The sequence below is a fragment of the Symsagittifera roscoffensis genome, chromosome 2 (genome assembly GCF_963678635.1).
Source record: "Symsagittifera roscoffensis chromosome 2, txSymRosc1.1, whole genome shotgun sequence".
In the NCBI taxonomy this organism is placed as follows: Eukaryota; Metazoa; Xenacoelomorpha; order Acoela; family Convolutidae; genus Symsagittifera; species Symsagittifera roscoffensis.
This window is the reverse complement of record NC_087063.1, coordinates 524,797-546,577: the sequence shown is the minus strand read 5'-3', so window position 1 is coordinate 546,577 and position 21,781 is coordinate 524,797. Positions and strand designations below refer to the sequence as shown.

The 21,781-nt window shown below is 36.1% G+C and overlaps 1 protein-coding gene across 2 annotated transcripts in view; it reads right to left on the bottom strand.

Moving 5' to 3' along the window:
• Positions 1-1,269: 1,269 nt before the first annotated feature.
• Positions 1,270-21,781, bottom strand: part of LOC134840658 (uncharacterized) — a 198,447-nt gene continuing 177,935 nt past the window's right edge. The window contains exons 2-12 of one of the 2 annotated variants that reach the window (XM_063856625.1): positions 19,645-19,724; positions 18,634-19,398; positions 18,366-18,380; positions 9,530-9,684; positions 9,271-9,301; positions 8,130-8,442; positions 7,237-7,713; positions 5,091-5,292; positions 2,783-3,397; positions 2,072-2,299; positions 1,270-1,738 (exon numbers count right to left, since the gene is read on the bottom strand). In XM_063856625.1, the coding sequence (XP_063712695.1) occupies positions 1,335-1,738; positions 2,072-2,299; positions 2,783-3,397; positions 5,091-5,292; positions 7,237-7,713; positions 8,130-8,442; positions 9,271-9,301; positions 9,530-9,684; positions 18,366-18,380; positions 18,634-19,379 (3,186 nt within the window). In that variant the 5' untranslated portion in view covers positions 19,380-19,398; positions 19,645-19,724 and the 3' untranslated portion in view covers positions 1,270-1,334. The remainder of the gene's footprint in view (positions 1,739-2,071; positions 2,300-2,782; positions 3,398-5,090; positions 5,293-7,236; positions 7,714-8,129; positions 8,443-9,270; positions 9,302-9,529; positions 9,685-18,365; positions 18,381-18,633; positions 19,399-19,644; positions 19,725-21,781) is intronic. The other variant, XM_063856626.1, reaches the window with a different exon arrangement.

Sequence of the window (21,781 nt, the reverse complement as noted above, 5' to 3'; positions counted from 1 at the left end):
AATGTTGACAGAAAACTGTCAATCAAGTTCAGCCAAGGTCGTTTTCTCAAATGAATTGCTTCGTTAAAATTTTGTGCGTTTTGAAACTGGTTATGGGGCGTCGGTCTTATTTCCGGTCCTTTGCGTGAGCGGACAACCCATGTCTCTTTGTCTGACTGCATTTTACTCTTTTTTTCCCAGCACTACTTATTGATAAGATCAAAAATCCTGATGGTTCGAGGATTTTTGTATACTCCTAAGAAAATCAATTTTGAATATTTGTATCATTTTTCTAAATTATCGACACAGAAAATTATCCTGCAGCGAAATCAATTTTCTGCAATAAATTCATATTATATACAAATGATTTTTTTACTAAGTCAAGTTATTTTTTATTATTCAAAAACTGTGTTAACACAGCCTGCATTGGAAAAACGTTAATTAATTCCAGAACTATATTTACAAAGACAGTGTTTCTTCAATATATCAAATTTCGCTATTCAATACTCACAAGATCTTTTCTTTGATCTTTTTTTTGTAATGATGAACACTGTTTACTGTTTGAAAACTGAATCAACGAAAAAACATTAATTCTACAGGGAATTCTGAAAAAAAATAATTTTCAACAAAAATCAAGCTCTATAACACACGCCTTAGCATTGTGATAATGGCAAACGTACGTAAACTGCATTGCGTTTAGCAAATGAATTTGAGCTAAACGACAAAAGAAATCACAAGTCAAACAGCTAAAATAAACAATTTGCTCGTGACCAAACTTCTAGAAAAAAATAGAGCCAACAGACAGATGGAAAAGTGTCAATGAACGCACAGAAACCAAAAAAACGTCAAATTTCGAAAATCAAAGAAAAAGTGGATGGCCTTAAAGTCTTTATGCTTGACATTTTTTGGATTAAATTGATCCAATTTGAAAAAAAAACTGGATTAATAGCTAATTTTTGATCCTCTGAAAAATCCTTATATCTCAAATCTAATATCCATATCTTAATTAATATCCACCTTCGAAGCTAGAAGTCGTTGACCTTTTTTGCACTTTTTCCACTTTCAAAGTCGGAAAAAGTGTCATTTGCCTTTTTGTTAGCAAATAAATTTAAATGAAATTAAAAACAATATTTGTATCATTTTTCTAAATTATCGACACAGAAACGCCCAAATGACGCATGTTTGTGAACCAAACAATCTTTTACGGATAACTGGTCACTTTCCCTACCAATTGGTTCAGTTAGACTGTTAAGTGCGGGCACAAAAGATGAAATATATTAATTGATCCGATCAATTAAACAAAACAAATAAGGAGTAAAATTAAAATGAAAATTTTGCGTCGAGCAGAAATAGTTTCAAAAAGCTAAGTAGTCCGGGTATATGAAATGGACCGAAGTTTTGGTCGGGTACACAGCCGTACACTCTAACTCTTGCCCGACAAAGTTTACATCGAGTATTTTGTCCGACATAATGAAGGATGCGTCCCAGGTCACTAGGGGGAAATCGGGTCCATAAAACTGAGACGGCAGCACGAAAATATTCCGTCTGTGTGCAAACACAATCTCCCCCGAGTCTATGTCGTTCAGCGCAAAGACAAAATCTTCCACATGACTGGCTAATTTGCATCTATGGTAGGCGAATTTCGTCTCGACGTCATTGTGATTCTCATCAGAGTTGTAGACGTTGTCTACGGGACATCGAACCAGGAAATAGGATCCACACTTCAGAGAGCTCAGATTCGCACTTTCCTGGCCCAACTCTGCAAAATCGGAGAGTATAGCACCAAAATCAAACCATTAAACCTTCTAAAAAAAGGCCACTTCATTCTCTAAAGGACACTGTGGTCCTCAAATAAACTAGATCCACCAATTTCTTGAAATGTTTGAATAGTCACGCAAAAACATCGGATAACCGACAAGGATAGATTAAGCCGAACATGAGTAGTTGAAGCCTTTAACAAGACATCTTTCGAAACCTCTCAGGTTTTCCAGCTTTGAGTGGTTTCCAAATTTTTTGATACCAATGCTAACTTGACTTGTGAAGGATAAATGAGAGATATGTTTCAATTTTGTGCAGCTAATGTTTGTCGTACCTTTGCATGCTTGTTCGAGTGTTGGACTCAACTGGCGGAAATACTTCTGGCCCAGTGCAGTCTCCACCACCCGCATGTGTCTGCCAGCAGTGAGTGCCACCACTTGGAAGCTGACCTTGTGGCCATGTGTGAGCACCTGGTCGGGAGTGATCTGGTGAAAGGGGTGTAGCGAGTTGGCGAACAGAGACACTGTGTGGTGCAGGTGGGCCGAACAGCCAAAGTCACGGTCTAACATTCAAACAACACAACACAATGCACTTCACAAAAAGGGACAGGGCGAGTAACACTAGTATCACATTCACAGAGATTCTAAGCTGTTAGGATTGTTAAATTGGACTCCCTAAAATTTCTTCTCATCTTTTCGCCCCCATACCTTTGCAAAAGCCATCTATTTCATTAAATTATCTTCTGGTGGCCAACTAATGATGGAATTGCATGCCATACTATAGTACACAGAAATAGAGTTGAGCAAACAAGACCCTAAGACAAATTTGATCAAATACAAATTGTTTTGTCCTTCAACTAAATTAATGTTTTGATCGGCGAAAAAGTTAACAGCGCTAAAATAGATCAATATGGACAATTTCAATATTCAATCACAAAGAATTTTATCACTAAAAACATCAGCAGAAAAACGTATCGTAAAAACTGGCCACCGATTTGTTAACTTCATTTGATCTTCATAAATTGTCTTTTATGTCTGTTACTCACAAACAACGGATTCGCCTTCGTAGCATTCCTTCGGTTTTAGTTCTTCTAATGCGTCCCGCAGGATTCGACCATCTGACAGCTTCAGATTCACAGTAGACTGATCGAATTCGTTCACACACCAACATTTCAGTCTTCTTTGCTCCTTCATTAAAATGTCCAGATAATCTAGAGACAAGGCATCTTGCCATTCCACATTGGCTACTTTAACAGGTGCAACTTGGCACGGAAGATTGGAAAAGGCAGGTTGGAAAGGCTGCGAGTCTCTAATGAAGTCAATGTCAACATTAACTGTATGACCATGGTCGATGAAGAACACTGTTACATAATCTATTTCAACTGAAGTCACAATTGCTCGAGCAAAGATCTGATTTATCCAATCATATACAGCATATAAATTGCCACATTCAGGCTGCGATATAACACTTCTGATGCAGTCTAAGCTCGTCTTTTCGTTCACTTGCAGCAGAAGTTCCTTCAGATACTCTGTCCCTTTTAAGGAACTAAACTGAAGATAACAAGTGCCGTCATCCTTGACGTGAGTTAAGACACAGTCAAACGCATCCTTTTCTTGGCCAGGCAAACTTGGAACTAAGAGACTTGCCCAATCAACGTCATCTGGAATTATCACTATTATCAATTAAAAAATAGATTATCACTGGAAACGCCTGAAATATAAACACAGAGGCGAAGCTGAACTTCGCAAACACAAGCAAGAAAACGGAAAAAAGCTCTGAAAAGAAAAAAGTGAAATGAGAGGAAAAAGACATAATGAGCTTTCGCCATATGCCGGGATCGATTTTCCAAACTTGAGATAAAAAAAGTCACATTCTCGCTTCTGTTTTTGAAATTCCAATGCTATGCAGCAAAAGTGTTACCAAATGAGCTCTTTTATTTGCGAGTTGGGTGGAAAAAATGGATTCGTAATTTAACACTACGGCTAGCTTGATGTGTAATAACAAAAAGATAAGTCATTTCGCAAACGTCTTAAAGATGAGCAAGCTATAACACTGAACTATAACACAGAGGCGAAGCTTTGCTTCGCAAACACTAGCGAGAACACGATAAAAAGCAGCTCTATGAAGTGTAATAAGAAGTAGAAATAAGCCTCGAATGAGTAAAAACGCGGCTACGTCTCGGATTCGAATAAGCGACCTAATAAATTTGGGTCTCACGCACTAACCACCCAACCACTAACGCTTAATTGATCACAAACACTAGCCAGAAACAAAAGAGAGAACAGAGGCTATGAAATTTCCAATGCTAGATCGTGATTATAGCAAAGGGCCACCAAATAACTGAACACTTTCCACTTTGAAGGAACACTTTTATTTGCGAGCTAGGTTAGACAAAAAGGTTCGTACTAAAACACTAGCTACTCGCTCGTGTAACAAGACAGCTATAACAATGAAAAAATGAGTTATCGCTGCGAACATTTAAAACATATAGAAGACACTAGAAACAGGAAGACTGTCAATTAAGTATGAATTTATTCAATTAAAAAATCCATGCTTTGGGAATTAAGCCATCAAAAAATGAGTGGACGGACATACGAATGTCCGACAATTCAATGTTTTCAGAAAAAAAATAATTTCATACACTGAAAAAACAAGGTCTGGCAGACCTCTTAAGGCTCAAAGACAACCGCGTTGCCTCTGGACCAAATGAAAAGGAGTCTGGAAGTTTTTATGGTTAAATAACGAAAAATGTCCAACTTCGTTATGTCCAGCTGTGAAAAAAGGAGAAAACTATAGTCAAAAACTATCAGAAAGAATCTGAAGAGGATAGACATTAAACAGTTGATAAACGGCAGATGGAAATTGAAAACTAAGGAAACCTTACCAAAATGAGACTGCTACCGCCAATTTAGTCATGAATCGTCAGATCATGCATTTACATGTTTTGGCTGACTGTATTTTATAGCTCAACTTCATATCTATTTGTAAAACTATGTTTTTGAGCATTTCGAATGAGTTTTCAGTTCACACATTTGATTTCATCCGTTAAATGATTCAACGAGATAAAAGTCATTAGCGCTAGAGAGCTGATTATACTGTTGAACCTCTTAGAATTATTCTAAATTAATTAAACATTTGGGATGTACTTAACAATCCCCCCGATGGTATCTACTAAAGAACCTCCACCCCTATAAATAAATCCAGTAAATTGGCACTGGAGCGAGAGCCTGTATTGAGAATTCAAACTTTGCTGCATTCTGACTGCTTGAAAAATCTGACAAAAATTGCTCTATGGAATCAAAACTACTATATAATAACCGTTTGCTATCTATTACGGTTTCATCTATTCGTACCTTTGAGAGATATTTTGTTCCATTTCCGAATATTTTTCTCTGCAACCTCACACTGTTCTTCGTGAAGACTAATCAGCTCTGATTTATTCGCATCTGCAGCACAGATTTCTGCGTTCTGGAAGAACCAGTTGTTAATTTTGGAATAACCCGGACTGATTGCAGCAATGGTAGACAGCCCAGGGCTCTGTTTCTGCTGCGTGGCCTGAAATCAAACAAACACAAGGAAAAGATTGGCAGGAAGATTCGCTCCCGCACAGAAGTTTCATGGATAATAATCGATTATATTGGATTTTCATTGCAAGTCTCTATAAATTAACAAAAATAATCAATTAAAATTGATTGAAAATGGATTATAATGATAATACTTTTTAAGCAATAAAATCCCAATTTAATCGATTATAATCAATTATATTCAACTTATTTTCAAAAAATTTTATCAAAAGAAAAATAATCCATTTTAATCGATTATAATGGATTATAATCCATTTATTTAAATCTTTTGTTTTTTTTTCATTTCTTCGTAATATTGTTAAACCTAAGTTAGTTATTTTGTTCTCTCGCTAAATTTCAGGGTACGTTAGGGGGGGTATTTTCAAATCTTTTGTGTTTTTTTTTGCCTTTTTTGCGATCATTAGTTATTTTTCTTCATCAAAATTTCAGAAAAGTGAAATTTTTCCAAAAAAATCCCAAAAATTGTGAAAACGATGAAAACTTTACGATTTTTGAAAGTCATCAAAATTTTCCTTTTTCACGTTTTTCCTGTAAGTGTGGGGGGGGGGGTACGTAGGGAACTTGTCAAAAATGCAGTTTTTGGGCTTTTAGAAAAACTTCTATATATTGGCCTCTTCAAAATTACTACATTCTGGCCGCCCCTGGATGAACGTATTCGTTCAAGTTTTGCAGAAATTTGCAAAAAGTATAGCCATTATTTACAAAATTCAATCAATTCTCATGGATTTTATGTTTAAAAAATAATCCATCAAATTGAAAACAAAAATGGATTGTAATCGATTTTATTGTATTTTTTATTTTTCGAAAATAATCGATTATAATGGATTAAAAATCCATCACGTTGTCTAAATTTGCCATGATAATTGATTACATAGACAACATTTTAGTCAACAAAAATCCATTATAAACGATTTTTATCCATGCAACTTCCATGAGAGCTCACTAATAACAACCTGAATTAAATAAATACGATACTGCAGTTCTGATAATATAGATGAACTGTTTGAAGTCAGAAGAAAAAAAGGCGATTCAATGTACTCAAGAAAACCCAGAAACATAGCCAACAGATAGTTGGAAAAGAGTCAATGAACGTAAAGAAACACAAAACAAATAACGACTTGTTTTTTGAAAAAAAAAACATCAAATTTCCGATTTCAAATAAAAAATAGATGCCCTTAAAGCTCTTTTAATTTCTAGACCAATTGGTGATTGACACTTTTTTGATAATATTAACCAAAAGAAAAAATCAAAACTCAAAGCGCGAGAAAAGATATGTGAGCATAAATAAAATTTTCGGGATTTTTTCCTGAAAAAAAACTCTGCTACATCATTTCGTCCCTCAGCACTCAAACCTATTAAATCTATGGAATAAAAGAAAGGAACCCGCTAGCTCCAAAGCATTCCGATCACAGAAGTATTCAAAATCTAGCCCCCAAAATGGCAAAAAAAGTTCCTATACAAATGTTGAGACTAATAGCATTTTTGAAAAAATTACGACCTTACCAAGTTGAAAACCAATTCGTTCATTAATAATTAATTCACTTCCGCCTGATATTGACTCAATTAGAACTTTAAAAATATACAATAGAATCTAATCATCTACAAGGATAGCCGTTTGCTGTGCAAGTAGCATAGAATGTTCCGATCACAGTAGTCCACATAGAGAACTTGCAACCAAAAATCATTAGACATTTTTTTGCAGTTTTTTTTTCTTAAATTCTATTTGTTTGTTATTTTTATTGAAGTGATTAATGAGGTAATTGGCTGAGATAAAAAAACTGCAATATTGAGGTCAATCTAGCCAATGTAAGGGAAAAGTTGGGAGAAAATAAACAACCTACGCAATTGCTATTCCCACTTCGTGTTTGGTTGGAGCAATTCGTTTACTTTGTTCATTAAACTAAAGTTTGAGTACCTGATATTGGCTTTTGGCAGTACGCTTTGCGTATCCAGCCTTTTCTAAAATCTCGGCTAAATCCACTCCAGCTACTGTAACATCCACTATCAAGATGGGGTTTTTCTGAGCAATCGAATTATACTTCAACTCGCGCACAACAATCGACAACTCTTCGCCATCGCACTGATCTTGCATCAACTTGTTCGCATCCGCCGACCAGGTGCCTTTTTCTGGCTGGATATTAGCCAGTTTACATTGTCTGATCATAACTGGATACCTGGTCAACTCTTTCGGCATTTCCCGCGCCCTGTGTTCTTCAAAGGGATCTCGCGATCCGAAATCGACCATTAGCACTTCATTGTTCGGAAGCATCTGCGCCCGACACCAGGAGTCGTCAAACCTTGTTTCGTAGAGTAACAACTGACCATCTTGCAATTCGCTTTTCGAAACATTCGTACTGACTTTAGAGCACTGCAGACACAAAGACATAAGTTCCTAAATATGAACTCACTTGAATGGGCAGGAGAAACAAACCAGAACAAAAACAGAAATCTATTAAACATCACAATGCATTTCGATAACAAAATCGCCATCAGGCATTTTTATCACTGAGAACAGAAACGTTATAAAATAACAAATTTCTATCACTGAAAACAAAAATGTTATTAAATAGATTTTAAACAGCTAACTCGCAACATCAAATCTCACAGTTACGATCTTAAATCTGTGAAAGATCTTAATTTTTAATTTTTTCGAGGCAGAAAAGGAGGAGATGGGTATTTAGAATTTATCGTTGGCAAAGATTCCAGAGAGAACACCAGAACTTGATTTCTTGGAGCCAAAAAAATACCTGCAAATCTTCAAAACCAAAATTGTTGCATATATAATCTGCCATTGAGCAAAAAACGTACGTCAACTTTTTCCTCGTTCTCCAGATGAACAAAAAACTTCAAAGGCGACACCATGTGGACGAAGAAAGCATCGAGGCTTTGGTTCGGATCCGCTTTTATCTTGGGCTGTTCGGGAAGCTGGAAGAAGGCCTCGCGGTTGTCGTTCGAGATTGATGATTCCTGCCAGGAGTCCAGAGAATCCCCGGCTGGTGATGTTTTGAGGGGAACAAAGGGAGGTTTACTCGTTCCATTGTGATGCACTACTCTGTTTGTAGTTAATGCCTTGTTCGATAACTCAATCACAAGAGCAGCGCGGTCTTCTCTTTCAACATCTCTAAATCAACGTCAGGTTTAAGTTGAACTTCGCCATTTAACTTCTTTTTTGTCAAATCCGTTTTAAAAATTGAGAAATGATTTTTCTATTGATGAATTTCTTCAACAAGTTTAAAACTTTTGAGATAATTTCTATGGCAACCAAAGTGGCATTCGAACAAAGTTCGAATTAAGCGTTTTGGGTTAGTGATAAATAACTTCGTCTAATTAGGGGCGCGATTATGGGCCTAAAATACGCCTTTTTGCTAATCAATAACAAAATTGCCTAACTAAATTGTAAGCCTTCAATTTTATATAATGAATGGTAATAAGTTTCTTGCTTGAAAATAAAATTATCATTAAACACTGAACATCAATTTCGTTAATCTGAGCAAAATTTATCCAGAACCACAGTTTTTTAATCTATTAATTTGAGAGCTTAAGGATAAGAACATAGCCAACAGAGAATTGGAAAAGAGTCAATTGACACAAGTTAACAAAAAAACTGGCTTGTTTTTTGAAAAAAAATTCATTTTCGAATTTCGAAGAAAATTTAGATGCCTTAAAGCTCTTTGAAATTCAAGAAAAAGATATGATTGACATATTTTTGCTAAAACTAACTCAATTGAAATTTTTTTTTTGCTAAAATTTCCATAAACGTTAAGATCACGTTTTTCGTGACGTATATACCATTTTGCTGTTTGATAGTGGATTTTGCCTTTCTTTTAACAAATTTAAGACTTCTATAAGAGTGTGAACTATGTTCATCAACTCTTAATCAGTTAACATTATTTGAGCCCCTTGGGTGGTGTGAAAAATTAAAAAAAAAAAACTATTTCATCATACTTACAATATTTGCTCATATTTGCTCTCATACGGATCTAAACCAAAAATTAATTACATACGGATCTAAACCAGTAAATTTACAAATTCCAGCGCTGGCCTTTTCTGTTGTTCTGCCCAAAATATCCGAATAGATTGTTTCGGTTTTGATGATATTTTTTCCAAAAAATAGATTCTATCATTATGATTCAATTCCACGAACAAAAAAGGAACAATTTAACAGAAAAGACCGTTTCTCAAAAACATTTTCTCGTTCGGAAACTTGCCCTGTTCATAATGGCCATTCACTCTCCAATCGACAATTGCAGGCCGTCTGTTGCCTGAGTTGCTTGAATTTGTACGCTGCAAAGAGGTGTTTGATGATGAGTGCTCGCGAATGATCTCGCGCGCATCACTTATGTGCTGGTCGTAGTTTCCATGCCTAAATAGAAATGTCTCTAGATCTTTGTTTTTTTTAAAACAAATTTTCATTTCGAATCCACGACCGCAAAATCCAGACTAAGGTCATGATCAAAAACTAGAAGGCATTGCAGTTTATTGAATTGGTCCATAATATAATTTTTTTCCGAAAATTTTTCAGGCAAACAGCAACAGGTCTTACCTGGAGGCAGGGGCGGATTTAAGGATTTAGGCGGGGGGGGGGGGGCAGCGGATGCCCTTCTTCTCATGGATTCGACCTCTTGCCGACCCAAAGGGTCCCCCCTTTGGTACTTTTTAAGAAATCCATTTTTGGCCGACCGACCCTAAAAATTTTCTGAAGGTGCCTTCGGTGCCAATATATACTAATTTTATAGGTAGGAGCGCGCTCCAAAAAATAGCGATTTTTTGGTCAACATTTTCCAAAAACGCTTTTTTTGGACTGTTTTTTTTCAAAATTTTGCCTGCGGCGCAGAAAATTTGGCCGAAACAGGGACTAAACTGTGCTTAGGGAGAGCTCGAAAGATCAATTTGGTTGACCTAAAAAAAGGTCTGCCCCCCATGAAAATCTGCCCCCCTTGAAAATCTGCCCCCCTTGAGAAAATCCTAGATCGGCCCCTGCCTAGAGGTTCATGTTTAGAGCACATAGAGGAATGACTTACTTGCAAGAGCTAACCTAGCAAATTGCAGTGCACGTGCGATTTTAAACCGCAGTCAAATGACTGCTGGGCACCGTCACCACCGTGGCACCATAATGTCACTTAGACACTGAGGATTGTAAATTAAGATTCGCAGTTCGAAGAGGGTTTCGAAGATTGCACGGCAAAATATCTCATGTGCCGTTTTATACCCATTGAAAGTATCACCTCAAAATACCTTCAAACTTTTTATTCAACAGTTCTTTGAAACAATTCATATCGAGTCCCACAACCCCTGAGACATAGTCATTGCATATAAATTCAAGCACATCAAAAAAGAACACTGTTAGATTACAGCATGAATCATTTAATTGCTTATAAAATTTATACTGCATTTTTTTCTAGTCTTTTAATTTTCACCCGTTCTCGAAAGAAGCAGAAATTTCCTACCGATACTTGAAATACCTAAAGCAAGGTTGTACACGCATGTTAGTTTAAGTTTCAGTTTATTTAGTTCGGGATAAATTTGAAACAAAATATCGCACAAAATAGCTGTAAATTCAAAGACAACACGAGCAACAGGTTGCTGGGAAAGTAGCGAGTCACGATCACAGTTTTCGCTGGAAAAAATTGGCGAGAAACTAAAAATATAAGTTTTAGATTAATTCTTCTTGAATTATTCTGCTGCTTTCTTATATTCTTGTAAAGTTTTGAAATAAAACTTCAAACACAAGCGAAAAAACTGCAAAGTGAGTTCTAGAAATCCAAAAGCTGCAATGAAATATTATAAACAATTTATACAAAGGCAAAGCGGAGCTTCGTACCACTTTGGATGTAATACAAGAGAGCCACAAAAAAGTCGACAAAAAATCAAAAATGAACACAAACTTAGCACAAAAATGAGTGACTTTAGTTGACAACAAAACTGGACTGACTGTATCACACTATACAAGATCGTAAGAGTCAAGAACAAAAAAAAACTTCGCATCACAAAATTTAGAAAATGCCTAAAATCTAGTGACATATAATTATATAAAAACGATTAAAACCAAAAAAGAAGATAAACTGAAAACTTATAAAGTTTCCGTTCAAATAACACGACAGACTTTAATTTTACCTCACAAAGCTAGACGATGATTTAATGAGAAATGTAAAAACTGAAAACAATTCAAAACTGAAAACATTGATGCATCTGCACATTTTGCTTACCCTAATATTTTTTTGGGTTCTTTTTCCATCCCAAACCTCAAACATGATTTTTATGGTTTAACGAGTTGTTTTACAAGGTTAATTATGAAGACCAAATGTTTGTCATGGCGTAATTAGTCTGCATGGCAATTTTCATGACAATCGGACAAAGTGAACAGCAAATATAAAAATTTGCAGGTGGGGGGGGGGGGGAGGAAAAAGGGCCTTTTTTATTTTCAAAATTTATAGAAAACTCTAATCATAACTAAAAACATCTAGTAACAAAGAGGTCTAGTAACAGACTATTACATGAAGAGAAAGCAAAATGAGAAATCAAAGCGTTTTTGGATACTTTCAATTGCCACAAAATATTAAAACAGAGGCAAAGCGTGCCACTAGGGATATCACACAAACGTAAAATCGCAAGCTAGGAAACAAAAAATCATAAAAAAGCCACTAGGTCGAAAAAAAATGAAAAAATTTTGAAAAACCAAAACTGCAAAAACATCAAAGCTTTGTCTTCCGTGATGTTTAATTTGAGGAAAACACGTCAAAAAACAATCACCGGTGTGAAATGAGCATTCAGAAACATTAATCGAGCGGTAAAAAGACCGAAACAATTGTAAGCTCCAGATGACACACAAACAAAAATGTCCTCATAAAAACTTGAAAATTCTGAAAATCTAAATTTATCCCTCTGAAAAAACACACAAAGTGAAAATTTACTTTCCTTTCAAATTACGCAAATTAGGGTCACTAAGCCACTGAAAGATAAATCGGAATTTTTGAGGCCAAAAAGCCTATGCGAAAAAAAACAGAAAGAAAATTAATTTGAAGATTTAGTTTATCATTAACCGGGTTAAATCAAAACACTTTAAACTAAAAAGAACATCACCTACAGCGCAAGAAAAATGCGTGATGGGGCAACTTAGAGGACAAAGCATAAGCAGACAAACAAAAGGCTGAAGCTAAGTTAACATTTAGAAAAAGATAGTTGTCAAATTCGAACCAATGATGTTCGCGGTCCCAGGCGCACTTATTACCTCAAGAATTAGTGCGCCAGAGAAGCTAAGACATCTGAATTCAAAATAATGTAATCCATCGAATGATTCGTGTGATTCTGTTATCAGGCACCTAAACTTTTTAGTATGTCTGCTTTCACAACCCCATACAGCAATCTATAGACGAGCAGCTATCCTAAACGAACCAAAAACAGATTTGCTGAAACATTTTAAAAAGCTTGAGACAAAAAATACAAATCGACAGAACGTTGATCAAAAGTGCAGAAAAATTACATACACAAGTCGAAAAAAAAACATTCTACCGAAAGTTCCATATTGTTGTCTTGATTTTTCCTTTCATTTTGAAAAAAGGATCCCAAGCAAAACAATTAAATGTTAAAATAGCATCGAAACATAACTAACAAGCAATAACAAAGTAGACGATACCTGAGAAGACTTGTTGAGTCGAAAAAATTAATGGGGATGAGGTGAAAGTTAAGAAGGACCTCATAATGCTTCAGACACAAAATTGATCGCAAGAGGATAGCGCAAAACTGTAACTTAGGAACACATACGACCTGTCGTGAAGCTACAAACGCTGCCAAGTATGGCCGCGCAGTTCATTTTAGCGTTTAACTAGTTTTTTAAAAGCCGTTAATTTATATGAGTTGCCGAATTCTTTCAAAAATCGAGCAGTTGAGCTGCGAGCAAGATTATACTGCTATGACTTGTATCAGTAAGTCCCATGCACGGTGTTAATTAGTTTACCTGCATTCTTACACGCTATCTTGCGTACTTCGCTTATGAAAAACCTTGAAGGACAAAGATGCAAACTTCCATGCCAAAAACAGAAAATTTTGAAACATAATTGTATGCTAATGCCATACAAAATTATCCGATTGAGAAAAAAACGAACTTTCATAAAAACTATGAAAGTTTTAAAATTTGAACATTTCTCAATTCCGTGGAAGTTTCCCCACCGATATTAGGGAATTAACGCTCATGCACAGAAGATCCCTAGAACCATTTTTAAAACGGTCAAACTGACAAAAACTCGCCTTTACTATAATTTTTTTCGCCAAAAGGTAGGTCGTAGCCTTTTTATGCAGGGAAGTTTTCCATGAGAACTTCTTTCGAATGAACCACCCTCATTCTCAGATTTAGGCGGCTAGTTTTGAGAAGTTGAAAAGCCTCACAAACAAACTAAGTCAAACCGACAAAAACGACATTTTCCTAGAGCTTTAACTTGTTTTAAGAAAACCCCAACAACCGTTTCTTCGATCGAAACCTCAATCTAAGATTAATGAGGGTGTTTCCTGAGAAAAGAAAAAATCGAAAAAAGTCACAAACATTCTCCCATTCAAATTGTTAAAGCCGTAGTAAGTTGAGTGATTAAAAAAGAGACTACACAAAAAGCACACAAGGTAGTAGCCGGTCTTTCCATTAGTACCATTTTTGAAATAAAATTAATGCATTTTAATATCATGCATTTTTGTAATACTTGTTTTTATCAAACGAGAACTCAAAAAAACTTAAGTCCCTAATCAAAACATTTAGATAAGAACTTTTTTGCTCATCACACAATGTAAAATGAGGTCACCAAGACGATATGGTATACGCCGAAGCCAGACAAAAAAAAAACAAAAAAGCGATTAACTGAAATCGGAGTTGGTAAAACTACAACCAACATAAACTTGGAAAAGAACTGGCAATTAAAACACAGACATAATCAAAATATGTCTGCTGGTTAATGATTTGGCAGATGGCCAACAAATTCACTCATCCTGTGAAACAAGTTATTTACGGGAAAAAATCTAGTACACGGTTGCAACCACCACTATGCATGAAAATTCAACACGACCTACACTAGAAGACACATTCAAACCCAGTTTTTACTCTGTGAAATACCTATTCTTAAAGATCATTTGGAACGGTTTCAATTAAAACTTCCACTTCATTTTTCACATCACCCAGAGCAAATGATTTCAGCTACCATCTCTGAAAGAATCAGCATCCGGATTCAAACATTACCACTCTAGTCCGGCTTCAAAAACGCCAGTTTAAAAGCTCAAAAACTTATTGCATCAGTGAGAATGAAATGTTCAATGCCGTTATTTGAGATCACCTCTTCTGGGCCGATGTAACTTTTTGCCGAAACTCCCATGAAATGTGGTTCAAATTGGTCCTGAAAAACAGACAGCTTAGAGAGTGAACATTTGAATTTGCAAGCAAGTGTGTACAGGGGCGGACGCCCCCCCCCCCCCCCCCCCCCCCCTCAGGGACTCGACCCCCTGCCGACCCAAAGGGTCCCCCCTTTGATACTTTTTCAGAAATCCATTGTTGGCCGACCGACCCTAAAATTTTTGTAAAGGCGCCTTTGGCGCCAATATATATTAACTTTGAGGGGGAGCGCGCGCCAAAAAAACGCGATTTTTTTGTCAAAATTTTTCAAAAAGTGCCCAAAAACGGTTTTTTTTACTGTTTTTTCAAAAATTTGCCTGCGGCGCAGAAAATTTAGCCAAAATAGGGGCAAAACAGTGCTTTGGGAGAGCTCAAAAAATCAATTTGGTCGACCTAAAAAAAAAGGTCGTCAAAATTTTCGAATTTTTTTGAAAATCCGCCCCCCCTCGAGAAAATCCTAGATCCGCCCCTGAGTGTGTGTAAGTGTCTCCACGGCGTTCGTCGATGAAAAATCAAGTTGAATATGAAAAATAAATATCCATTTTTGAGCCATTTAGCTGGATCGAAAACGAAGACAAAAACACCTAAAAGGAAAAAGATTAAGTAAGATTGGATGAACTGTTATATATCTCCCATGAAAACAGATGAAAACAGATGTGGGGCGATGTAAATCTAGTTTTCCTCATTATCAACTATTTCTGAAATTGTTTAACTGTATATTCCGAGCTCACAGTAGCCATTATGAGATCGAAGTTGTGGCCGAACGACTCACAACCCAAAAACTACTAACAATTGCCGACGCCTATCATTTATAGCATTAGTAGGCACGTTTTTGCAGAAACAAGGACCTCTGATTTACAGTGGAATGTTTTATCAATACTAGCGTTTAACGCACCTCCGGTGCTTCGAATTTTTTCAACAACTCATGAAAAACCGCATATATTGGAAACAAGATCTGCAAACTTTTAGTGTACTCTGACTGCACTCAATTACAGGGTTGGTAATTTCAAACTATTTAATTCCCATTTTGAAAAAACATAAAAGCGTCATCTCGAAAACTTAATGGGCCTCTGAAGAAAATTGGAGACCAGATTTGCAAACACTGAGGGCACCCTACTATACGGTTGGAAATTTCAAATTTCGTGATATTTTTTTAAATTTAAGATTCCCGACAAAAATTGATAAATCATAAAAAACGTCTATCTCAAAAACTAAAAGCATTTAATCAGTCGCATAAGGCAAGATTTTCCACTCCTTGGGAGTACCCTGACAGCACCCAACTACAGGGTTGGGAATTTCAAGTTTTTTAAATTATTTTGTAAATTCAGTTTTGAAAAAATCACCAAAATCGTCTTATCTCGTTAACTAAATGAATTTGGCGATTCAAAATTGGAGGCCAGAATAACAAAACCTGGGAAAAACTGGGACAACATCCCACTATTGGTTTGCTAATTTCAAACTAGATGAAATAAACACTGAATTTAAACTCAAAATCGAAAAAAACCTTAACCATTGCAATATACGATATAGCTTAAACGTTAAAAAATTCTTTTGTTAAAGATGCAAAAAAGCACGTTGAAAAAGCTCAAACATGGCGAGATAGTGAAGCCCGCATTGAAATATATAATAGATAACAGATTTAATAGAAGAAAATTAAAAAATTAGGAGACGGGTAGACAACATAATCAAATTAATTTAAAAAAGCAGGTATACAGACAGACAGACTTAATTTGGCCTCGCAAAAAAATTACTGAAAATAGAATTCTGAATACTCGATAGAATTTTATCCTGGGCAAACTTGCCAGACATTTGACTATTAAATTAGCAACGAAACAATACTAACGAAGCCGGCAAGCTTTGAGCAGACAAGTTTATCCGAAAAAAAAGTATTTCTTTATCTATATTTATTGAAAACTCCAATCCCTTCTGAAACTACAACGAACAACACTTGCACTTCCAACTACAATGAACATTGCTCACAGCAGAAGAGAATATGTTATCTGGCAAGGAGCCGACGATCTTTGAGCAGACAATAGGGCCGCCAAAAAAAATTTAAAAAAATTTAAACAGCTTCAAGTCCCTCCTGAAACTACATTGAACAACACTTGCAACTACAATGAAAACTCCTAACAGCACAAGCGAAATCATAGATAAAGTAACTAAACCGACAAAACTTGAGCACACAACCGAAAGTCCGACATATCAACATTTACAGGAGAAAATTTTTCAATTGCATACACACTGTAAAAACAAGGTCCGATCAGGACTTGAAATGCAGAAAATAGGGTGCAAAGGCTACGGAATTACCTCTAAAACAATTGGAAAGGACATTGGCAGTTATTAAGGCTCAATAAAACACGTTGAAGAAATGTAACAAAAGTTTTTTCCGGAAAATGTCTAGTTCGCGATTACAAGACACTCGTTCCCGTTCAAAAAATTGAGCATGTCTTTAAATTTACCATTCTTAAATCTATCACTCGATAGTCATACCCTTGCTTATCGCAGGGTTAAAAATACTAAAATACACAGAGGCGGAGTTGCACTTCGCATACAAAAGCTAAAATATGACCGATAACGCTATTGGGAAAAACTGATTCAACAAAACTTCTTAAAGGACGTACTTCAATTATGAGTCTACATAATTGCTAAATGACGCAAGCCAATTATGACGCATAAGAAGTACCAGTCAATTTGATAAAAAGGAAATTTACCAAATAACATGTCTTAATTTATAGAGCGGACGCATTTTAAGTGGTATACGAAAAAGTTCATTAAAACATCCGACCCTGCCCAGGTTCGAACCCTCTTATTTTGTTGCGAGTCTCCTTCCGTACCTCTACGCTACAGATCCATGAGACCTTGAAGCTATAAGGCTATTTGTAGTATAATAATCTGTGTTAATATCCTTGCATTGGCTGTACTGGTTATTGATCAAAATGAACACTTTCAAAATGAACACATTTTGTCGCAACAATATTTGCGACTTAGGTTGGAAACAAAGAGAGTTCATACTATAACACAAGCTTTGATTGTGTAAAAACGAAGATTAATAGAAGCAAAAGTAAAACTGCAGATCTAATTTTTACTATCCACGTTGTTTTTTACACAGTTCTTTAAAAGTTTTCAGAACGTTCAAATTTCGACTGAAAACGCTTTAATGTTCTACACATACGAACTCATTCTATCTATATAGATGATAACTCTTCTGATGATGTTCGAAGTGGGAAGGCACTTTTTTCATGCAAATCCACGTACCCCAAAAGAACGTTAGATTGCATCGATCGAACAATACACCATAATCAAGCTCTTTGTACCGTGATGTGAAAGGCAAAAAAGTCCAAACAATTTCTCAATTAACGTTTAAAATATTCTCGAGAGTTAATATGAATTGGTCAGGTTAATATCGTTTGAAGCAACAGAAGAGACTCCTCCTCCCCAGCTCCCAAGTCAGTTTGTTGTGTTCAGATGACTGTGATCGGACACTCTGAGCTACTTGCACAGTAATTACGGCTACTCTTGTTAGTATCTGGGCTCATGAGTTTTTTTTTGCAATTTCGATGAAAATGAAGCTTCAAGACGAACAAGTGAGGTCACAAGGAAAAAAAAACAATTGGTGTTTTTGAGATTTAAATTCAATAGAGTTAGAAAAGCTAATTATAGAACTGGGGCATTCTTACCGAGCCGATAAATAGCTGCAACAACGTCAAACAACTATAGCGTTAGAAGCGTTCCTCGAGAAGGGATCGTATAAAAAAAATTATTGCCGATTTGCGGGCTAGCACACTAGCACATCCCTCATGAGACTAAGATTTCATTTTTTGCATAAGAAGCAATAAGAAATGAAATGAATTGAGAAAGAAAAAGCCATAATTAGCCATGTGCCACAAGCATATGACATTTCTCAAAATGTTTTGAAATTCTAGGGAAAAGATTCAGGAAACTAACCGGTTCAGCTCAGCTGGTATTTGTTGGAAATAGCGAGTGTGATTGGAGACTGAAGATAATTGCTGTTCATTGCAATAGTTATCAGCTGGAATGGGTCCCAGTCGACCTTTCATTCTCTCGCTGGGCGAGTGCCGTTCACTGAGAAAAGGAAGATTCCGACTCAGACCAGACATATCCCATGCTGCACCATCTACACATGTATTTACACTTGCATAGAGTCCCCCGGCTGCATTCAGTCTTGAATTTGCATTTCCCAATACTCCTGTCCGCCCATTTGTAGAGTAAGCAGAGGAGCTTGCAACAATAGTCCTCGAGTTGTTGTACGAAGGATGACTAAAAGCTGTGGAATTTCTGGGAGTCGGCTTTGAGAAGCGGTTATGTACTGGAGGTTTGTGGATGGCCGTCGGTCTAGCTCTGCCCCCTTTGCTCATACCACCGCCTCCTCCTCCTCCTCCTCGTCGCTTCTTCGACTTCTGTTTTGAGACCAGCTGGGATAGTTTGGCCGTTGCTTCATTGTCCACCACTTTGTACACCACTCCTCCTCCGGCCTCACTCACAATCCTCACTGTGTCTGGGATGGCACACATCAGTTGGTGCACACTTGCGAATCCATACTTGCTTACATCCAGAGTCTCCATCGTCATCTCGGAGAACTCCTGGTTGAATATATGGGCCGGCACTCCATCCTTCGATGCCAGCAGCACACTCCGGATGTCCGACTTCAGATTCTCAACGTCGGCAGACATTTACGCCGATTCAAAGAGGCTAAATATACAACGCTATATTGCTATGCAATCTGGCTAAATATGCAAGACATATTTCATTCAAAACTATTCCACAAGAAGTTCTTGCTTCAACGTAAATTAAATATGTCTAAGAATGAGTTTACTTATCTACAACACTGTAGAATTGTTTAAGTAAACGATGAGTAATTTAGCAGTCTCGATGACATCGGGCAAGAACATTTTCTACCTACAAAGATGTTCAAATCACATCAAAATGATTTCTTACCGTTCAAATGTTGTTTGGAATAATTTCCTCTGTATTGTATCCATTTATCAACTAAATAAATCTATCATCAAACATTTTCTGAAACACATGAAACTTGAAAAACTCCATCATTAGGAAAAGCACAGCCGAAATTAACAAAAAAACTTCAGTAAAGACGGGATGAAAATAAAGTTGGTAAAATATCGTAGAACTTTCTTTCTAAGACACTATACTCTTTTCACACTAATGATTAAACCTAAATCTACTTCTGTTAACAATTTCTCCCTTTAAATTTACAAAATTTTCCCTCTCTTTCCGGCTCAAATGCAACCTGGAGTTGGATCAGAATTTGGTTCTGCTTTTGAGATTCGCAATATTGATTTGGATAGCCCGAATAATTTCAGTCTGTGCTAAATTCGTCAAAAAAAATTAAGCTTCGGGTCTGAACTAATTAAATTACCCAAATTACAATAGTGACAAAAATTAAACAAAAAATTTAGGCTTGCATTTTCTATAACGTTTATTTTCTGGGCAGAAAATTTTGTAAAATATATATTCAGGAAATATTTGATCAAATAATTACTTATGGAAACAAGGATATCCGGCTGCTGTGCCAGTTTTTTTTCTTCAAATTAGTGTCTTTTGTTGTGTTTAGTGTGATAATAGAGCTATCCGAACGCGTATAAAATTGATGAATTAAAAATGAACGACTGCCAATGTCTTCAAAACTATAAACGAAAATGAAAAAAAAAAAACATCTATAAGAATCTTCCAGAACAGAACAGATAATGAACTCTCGAGATTAGTCGCTCTTACTGTTGAGCTTTTTCATTCGGATTTATTGCTTGAATTCTTTGATCTTCACCAAAATGGCCGAAAATAATCCAAAAAATTTCGTTGGAAAACTTCACCCAGATTCCAATATTGACCCTAAATTAATGATTCCTATTATCACTAGCCTTTTGACAAGAGTTGATCTCTTGGAAATTTATTAAATGAAAGAACCCAGTAAATAATTGACTTAAAAAATCATGTTTTTGATCTCCAAAAGCGAGTGAATTTTCAGGAAAGATATTCGAGCAAAGATTGTTTTTTTTTCGAATTTTGATATCAACCCATACTCCCCCAACCTGATTTCCGACATCTGCAGCATAAATTACCATTACTTTGGTGGCTATTTGTTATCACCGGCAGCTATCAAGCCATGTCATCCTCTTCCGACGCGCAAAGAATCTGTTAAGAACGTTCCAATTATTTTGAAATTTGTCTACTTTTCGGACAAAGATGAGATTTTCGGAGGGAGGTGTATGTTATCTGGGCAGAAGGGTGTACCGGGAAAAACATGATACATAAATGAATCAGTTTTTTTTCTTCAAATTAGCTGCTGTGCCAGTTTTTTTTCTTCAAATTAGTGTCTTTTGTTGTGTTTAGTGTGATAATAGAGCTATCCGAACGCGTATAAAATTGATGAATTAAAAATGAACGACTGCCAATGTCTTCAAAACTATAAACGAAAATGAAAAAAAAAAAACATCTATAAGAATCTTCCAGAACAGAACAGATAATGAACTCTCGAGATTAGTCGCTCTTACTGTTGAGCTTTTTCATTCGGATTTATTGCTTGAATTCTTTGATCTTCACCAAAATGGCCGAAAATAATCCAAAAAATTTCGTTGGAAAACTTCACCCAGATTCCAATATTGACCCTAAATTAATGATTCCTATTATCACTAGCCTTTTGACAAGAGTTGATCTCTTGGAAATTTATTAAATGAAAGAACCCAGTAAATAATTGACTTAAAAAATCATGTTTTTGATCTCCAAAAGCGAGTGAATTTTCAGGAAAGATATTCGAGCAAAGATTGTTTTTTTTTCGAATTTTGATATCAACCCATACTCCCCCAACCTGATTTCCGACATCTGCAGCATAAATTACCATTACTTTGGTGGCTATTTGTTATCACCGGCAGCTATCAAGCCATGTCATCCTCTTCCGACGCGCAAAGAATCTGTTAAGAACGTTCCAATTATTTTGAAATTTGTCTACTTTTCGGACAAAGATGAGATTTTCGGAGGGAGGTGTATGTTATCTGGGCAGAAGGGTGTACCGGGAAAAACATGATACATAAATGAACGTTTGCCGAAATCAGATATGAAT